Genomic DNA, 7525 nt, shown 5'->3' on the forward strand with positions numbered 1-7525 from the left:
TGAAAAGAAAATAATTTTCAATTTGATTATGTTTCGTGATGATAATCAACAAAGTTCAGCGACACACAGGGGTGGATTTAGGGGGGTCTAGGGTGGCACCAGCAACCCCTGGCTTTTCCGACCACATTGGAAAAATTTTCGAAATATTTCAAAATTTTTATTTTTTTCTACTATTGTCCAAACCTTGACTTTCCCGTGCAACACCTACTGTGAAATCTTGCATCCGCCCTTGGCGACACACGATTCTGAATGTAAGTATTTAGCTTCCAAAATCGGTTTTCTCGCATGACCAACTTTATGTGACATTATCCAAACTGATATCACGTGTCAATACAGATGCATTATTGAAGTCTTACAAACAATTCAAAGACAGTGAAGTTTATACATCAAATGTGGTGTATAAAGAAATGTTGCACGATTAATAATGTAGAATCGATCATGTGTCTATATGCATTTTTAAAGAATCCCAACTTTTTATTTTTACATTTTACTGATTTCGTTTATGCCAGCATTACTTTTATTGATAATTGTTTATATGTAGTAAATTATTTGTGCAAATGAACTAATCGTCTCTAGACTAATTTCTGAAAAAAATATTCGCACTCGACGCTTGACGCAGGTAAACGACTAGTGTGTGTGTGTGTGTGTGTGTATATATATATATATATATATATATATATATATATATATATATATATATATATGAAATTTGAATTTATAATGAAAATAAAATTAAAATCCATTTATTGTAATATATATATATATATATATATATATATATATATATATATATATATATATATATTACAATTATTACATTTAAATATTATGTGAAATTTAATAAAATGAAAAAAAAAACCATAAAATAACATGTAGACAAAATTTAATTTAAAATAACTATAAAATAATATGTGACAAAATGAATGAGAGTATAACATCTAACAAAAAAAATATTTTTATTTATTAGAGTAGATTTCAAAACAAACCCGAAATCAGATGAATTTTTTTTTTAATTTTCAAGCAAATGTTTTGTATTTTACTCAAACCTAACAAAATTGTAAAGAAACGTAGTTAATGAGAAGTAGATAGGTAATCTAATTTAAAATGTAACGTTTGATTGAAAAAAATGATATTAGAGACTTCAAACTAACCATTTCAAATATGAATAGAAAGATTTTTTGATTTTTTTTATACAAATTAATAATAAAAAAAATACACATCATATAAAACACAAAAAACTTGGTCACTTTCTTTTAGTAACAATCTTATTATAATATACTTACTTTGGTTAATAACCCTTGATTTTTTTAGAAATTTCACTATGAGTAATTCAAAATAAGGTGATTCATCAGTTAATATTCAGTTTATCGCTACCTCTACTGGTATATATTGCTATAATAGAATAATGGCATAATTACATATAAATAAAAAAATATTGCATCATCACGATATATGTATGCTGCGTACACATATATGCCATAATACATCTACATACAAGAATAGATTGACTTTGGTATATGTTAGCGTTATATTAATATTACTAGTTTATAACCCGTGAGAACCACGGTTATAAAACTAGTTAAACTTTTATAATAAAAATTTATAATTATTAATTAATTATTTTAAATAACTCATTTAAAAAAATTATTAATTAAGAGATATATCAAAATTTTAAAGTTATTATAACTTGAAATTTAACATATAATTAGAAAATGTAAATTTGAATTTTGAAATGAGATGTCTAATATATCTATATGACACATGTCATAATATTAATGAGGAGTTATATTAGAGTGACACTTGGCAAAAGAAGATTAAAACTATTCATTTATTAGAATAGGGATGTGTATGTATTTATTGTGTATAGTCGGCACATTTATGTTTGGCCCTTTTCCAGTAACTCATACGTTTTTTTATGGGAAATATTAGCAATTTCAGTACATAGTTTTATAAAGTCTTTTATTTAAAATTATGAAATGTGTCATAAATAAGAATAAACAAATTAATTTGAGAACACATAGTGTGTAATTACTTAAAAAAAAATTTGAACCGGCAAATGAATAGATATAAAAAGGAGCCCCTAGCAAGAAGCTAGGAAAAGACCCAAAACAGATACAATATGGAAATAAGAGAAAATAAAGTAAGCAAACAATTTTAAGGAAAAACCTCCGGTTAAATAGTAGTTGTATACTCCAATCCGTCCATTTAAGACTCTCATTACCACTTTTGTGTTTGAACCAGACGTAAGTGATAGATTTGATAATATCTGCAACTTTTGTAGCTGCCATTTTGTTTTTGTTGAACTGTCAATTGTTCCTTGCTTTCCACACACTCCACATCATTTCGTAACATATACCAACAACTCTCACCCTACTTTTTGGACAATTTCCCCAGTTTGAGGCATAATCCAAAATACCAACCACCGAATTCAAGCTGATCAAAGGGATATTACACCAACCAAAAATCCACTCCATGATTGACTTTGCAAAAGGACATTGTACTAAAATGTGATCCACCGTCTCTTCTGCGTTCCTGCACTGTTGACAAATTTTGAGTCCACCATCACCCATCTTTTGATAAGTTCCACTGCAGGTGGTATTCGCCCTAATCTAGCCCTCCATATGAAGCTCATTACTTTTAAAGGCACATGTTTAACCCATAAGAATTTTCCAATGCCTACCGGTTCCTGAGTTTGCAATCTAACTCTCAATGCTTTGACTTTAAACTCATCATCAGTCGTGAGGCCACACGACCAAGTTACACCATGTGGCTGCACATTCTTTTTAATCACCTGATAAATTGAAACTCCTTTTTTCTCTAGGTCTTTCTTTGCACCAGTAATGTTTTTCCAAGTTCTTGTCAATGTTTTTTTTGAATAATATTCATCCGGTTTGTTTTGAATATTATGTATACCTTTAATAACTTTTGCCCATAATGCCTTTTGTTCCACTCTTAATCTCCACAACCATTTTACAATAATGGAAGTATTTAGTGCTTTTAAGGAACCCACCCCCAAACCACCTAGCTTCTTATCCGCTATTACCTTCTCCCATGGAACCCAATGAAATTTTGTTTGCTCCTCCACCCCCCCCCCCATAAGAATTGGCGTCTAATTTTCTCCACTGTATTGATTACTCCTTCAGGTGCTACAAATAGTGATAGAAAGTATGTTGAGAGGTTCCCCATTACCGATTTAATGAGCGTTAATCGTCCCCCGAATGAAAGTGATTTTGCTTTCCAAATTGACAATTTTCCCCGAAATCTATCCACCATCGGTTTCCAATGCTTTTTCAATTTCATGTTGGCTCCCACAGGTACGCCTAGGTAATTGAACGGTAGGGCGGATGGTTCGCATCCGAGAGGCCTCGCCCAACACGCAACTTCAGTTGTATGTGTACCAATACCATAAACTTTTGATTTGTTATAGTTTACCTTTAAGCCCGACAATACGTGAAAGCAATGTAATACCCTAGCCAAGTTCTTGATATTTTGTTCGGACTACTCTCCGATGAACAACGCGTTGTCGGCATACAATAAATGAGTGATCAACGGACCATCGTGTGGCATCTGAACGCCTTTGAACGCCCCATTAATGCAAACTGCTTTTATTGCACACTTAGACCTTCCATTGCCGCAATAAATAGAAACGGTGACAACGGGTCCCCTTGACGGACCCCTTTTGAGGTATTAAACTCATCTGTTGGGTTTCCATTAACTAGGATTGAAGCTTTCGCTGAATTAAGGCATCCCCAGATCCACATCCTCCATTTTTCCCCAAATCCCATTTGTTGTAAATTTGAGTCTAAAAAGTCCCAATTTATTGTGTCAAACGCCTTTTCGAAATCTACTTTAAATAAGAGAATTTTTTATTTTGATTTCTTCGCCCATGCGCATACTTCGTTTACCACCAACGGTCCGTCTAATATATTCCTGCCCTCAACATATGCCGATTGTACCTCGTCGATGCAATGGCCCATCACTTTTTTGATTCTTACCGCCAATATTTTTGCAATAATTTTGTACATACAACCGATTAGGCTTATCGGTTTGTAATCGCTGAGAAGAAGCGGGTCTTTGACTTTGGGGATTAGGGAGATAAATGAGGAATTACATGAGGAATCCAAAGTGCCGTGTCTTTCAAAGTATTTGACCACCGCTGCTATATCGCCCAAAAGAACCTCCCAATATTTTTTGATGAATTGAAATGAGAAACCATTCGGTCCACATGCTTTTTCATTTCCACAAGCCCACACGGCGTGTTTGATCTCTTCGAGTGTAATAGGAGATTCAACATTTTGGAGTTCAAATGCTGGAATCTTTTTGAACAATGGGCTGATTAATTTAGGCCTCACGGGGTAGGCCTCCTGGAATTTTGCTTTAAAAAAATTGTATGCCTCCGTCTTGATTTTTAAAGGATCAGTGCACCACTCACCATTTATCAGAAGACCGTTGATTCTGTTTTTCCGGTTGTTCTTATTGACATAGCCATTGAAGAATCGAGTATTTTCGTCTCCTTCAACCGCCCACTTAATTCTTGACTTTTGTTTTAGATCTAATACATACATTTTCTCTTTTTCAATGATCTCTTTGTAGCCCCCTGCATCTTATTTCAATCTCTTCATCAGATAGCATCCTGGATTCGGCTTCAATATCAAGTTTGTGGACAACATCTTTTAGATTCATAAGGCCTACCTCTTCCTTTGGGAATGTGGTGGCTCTCCATTTTTTAAGTCCGTCTTTCACCCATTTTAGTTTTGCCAGCAGGTACAAGTCTAGGGTACCAAATCCCCGGAAGCTATTCCATGAAGCAATGAAAATAGATTCAAAATCCTCCCTTAACATCCATGAATTGAAGAATTTGAATGGTGGTGGTCCAAAATCACACCATGAGGATGTAAGTAATATAGGGCAATGGTCTGATATTTCTTTAGGTAGTGCCGTGACAGTAATGTTGGGAATGAGGTCTAGAAAATTTTGGCATACCATAAACCTATCCAATTTGCTCATCTTTACTTCAGCATTTCGAAAATATGTGAATTTATGGCCTCCCATCTTCACATCAATAAAACCCGCCTCATGAATAAAGCATTTAAAATCTCTAGCTAAGCGGGCACAAAATATAAAGTTAAATCATTCTTCTAGACCCCGGACAACATTGAAATCACCTAGAATAATCCACAAACTACCTTTCTCCTGTTTTATGCCTTTTAGTTTCTCCCACAGGGCTGCCTTTTCTGTCACAGATTGTGGACCGTAAATATTTGCGAAAACCACCTTCTCTTGTATCCCATTCCATGTTCTAATGTTGATTAAAAAGTTCCGAGACGAAGAAGAGAATAATCTGTTATCCCACAGGTTTAACAAACCTCCAGATCTTCCAGTTGCGTTCATTCTTTCTACTCCCACATCTGTAGAACCCCAACATGCTTCTACATGGATGTTTTCTGCATCTAGTAACTGTGTTTCCTGAATTGCATCTTGTGTTTTGATGTGAGTTTTCTCACCCAGTTCACCTTATAATCTTCTCCGATTCCTCTAATGTTTAAGGATAAAAAATTCATTGCAAACCGGTAGGCTCTCTAGATACGCCAAGAATTTCAGCCAACAGAGGATCCTTGGCTTTAATTCCGAAACCGACTATGTTCCGAATTGTGGTCGTAATTTCAATTTCTTGAATGATCGGGTGTGCTCCTGATCCCGAGTCGGAGGGTATTTGAGTATTGGGTTTTTGATTAGGCATTATGGGTAACGAAAGGTTTGGGAGAGCGGCCTGGTCTTCATTTTCACCGCCGAAATTCAATTGAGTCGGAACAATCTTCTGGGGTTCCATTAATATCACAAAATATTTTAGCAATTCATAATAGTTTATTAATGAGATAATAATTATACTAAACAAACATTTCTTACAACGAGAAAACGTAACGCTTGTAAGATTTTAAAATTCAAATGTTGAGATGATTGATAAGATACAAAGCATTGCTACTCCGCCTTGCAATACTCACAATACTGCTCCTGATCTTCTTCTTCACCGCTGGACTGACTTTTTGGTCGGAAAATTCATCAATGCAGGTGTACACGTCGGTGATTGCGGCACTGGTCCAGGTCTGTGCATTGGAAATCGCGAATCTCTTGTTAACAGAGGAGGAGGAACCAAGGCTAGAAATTGCTTTCAGGGAGTCGGTAATTTCATCAATGGAGTCCTTGAGCTCTTCGATGCAGTCTTTGAGGATGGCGGCGTCGCCCTTGCTGATGTTCTTGCTCTTGGCTAATTTGGAGACGACGGAGCGGGTGGCAGATGCGGATTTGACGGTGGCGGTGAGGGCTTGTTTCACCAGTCTAACGGGGTTTGATTTGACGGAGTTGGCATAAGGGAGGAGGGAGGTCAAGCAGACGGATGGGTAAGTAGTGGCGTTGCATGAGGTTTTGACAAAATTGTTGTAGGCTTGGGTGGTGGTACTGGTGGTGGTGGTGGATGACTGTGGATCCGCGGCCATTGACATTGCCATTGCCGTGGCCATGAAAGTAAGAAAGAAAAGCGAGAAGAAGTTGGCGTGTTCCATTGCTGATTGTTCGGGTGATGTTGACTTCTTAGAGATTTGTTGCTTAATTTATAGGGAGTTTTACCAGGGGATTTGAATAAATATATTTTTCAAGATTAATTAGATAAAAACATTTTAATACTATCTATCTGTCTTCACATAAAAAACTTATTATCATTAAATATTTAATATAACTTTTTTTTTATTAAATTATATATCTATTAAATATATCCTCCTTAATAAATGAAGGTTTTTTTGCCACTTGTCAATCTCTTATGAGTTTTGACACTTGTCATTTTATGGTAATTTTGAAATAAATATTATCCACTTGTCAATTTTTGGTTTGTTTTAATTTTTAATTAAAGTCATATACTTATAAATGTAAAGTATTAAATATCATATATATATATATATATATATTAAATTGTAATAAATACGTTTCTTTCTTTCTTATTTTAAATTTGTACATTAAAAAATATTTCATTTTTATACTTTAAGTTTAATCATTTTTTAAATCAACCCGTATAATATACGGGTCTTACACCTAGTTTATATAACATAAGAAAAATTATAGAATAAAAATGTATCAACGAGTAGAAGTCAACATATTAATTTGAAGTCCTTTCCTTGCAGTTAATTTAATTTTAAATTTTAACATTCTCATTGCAAACTAATCATTTATAAATATAAATACCGTATATTAATAACCTCAAAATGAATGAAAAACTTAAAAAGCGAAATATCAAACCTGGTTTTTTGTTGAAAACCCAAATCTTTACAACTTGTTCGGCTTTTTACTATAAGATTATGAAAAGTCAAATCCGACCTAAAGCATAAACCATGTCATCTTATATATTGAATACAGTGGTGTTCATTGGTTTAAATCCAATCGATTGTAATTGAAACCATCCAATCTAATAATCCTTTGAAGGTTGGATTTTGTCAACCGATCTAATCCACTTCGATAAATGCAACTCAATCGACTG

At 34.1% G+C, this 7525-nt stretch overlaps 1 protein-coding gene across 1 annotated transcript; it reads right to left on the minus strand.

The window, feature by feature from the left end:
• Window positions 1-5832: 5832 nt before the first annotated feature.
• Window positions 5833-6588, minus strand: LOC111904082 (pectinesterase inhibitor 11). Its single transcript, XM_023899861.3, has one exon. It carries the CDS (start codon window positions 6558-6560, stop codon window positions 5943-5945), a length of 618 nt encoding a protein of 205 aa, XP_023755629.1. The 5' UTR covers window positions 6561-6588; the 3' UTR covers window positions 5833-5942.
• Window positions 6589-7525: the final 937 nt, after the last annotated feature.

This window comes from Lactuca sativa, chromosome 8 (genome assembly GCF_002870075.4).
Source record: "Lactuca sativa cultivar Salinas chromosome 8, Lsat_Salinas_v11, whole genome shotgun sequence".
Lineage (NCBI taxonomy): Eukaryota > Viridiplantae > Streptophyta > Magnoliopsida > Asterales > Asteraceae > Lactuca > Lactuca sativa.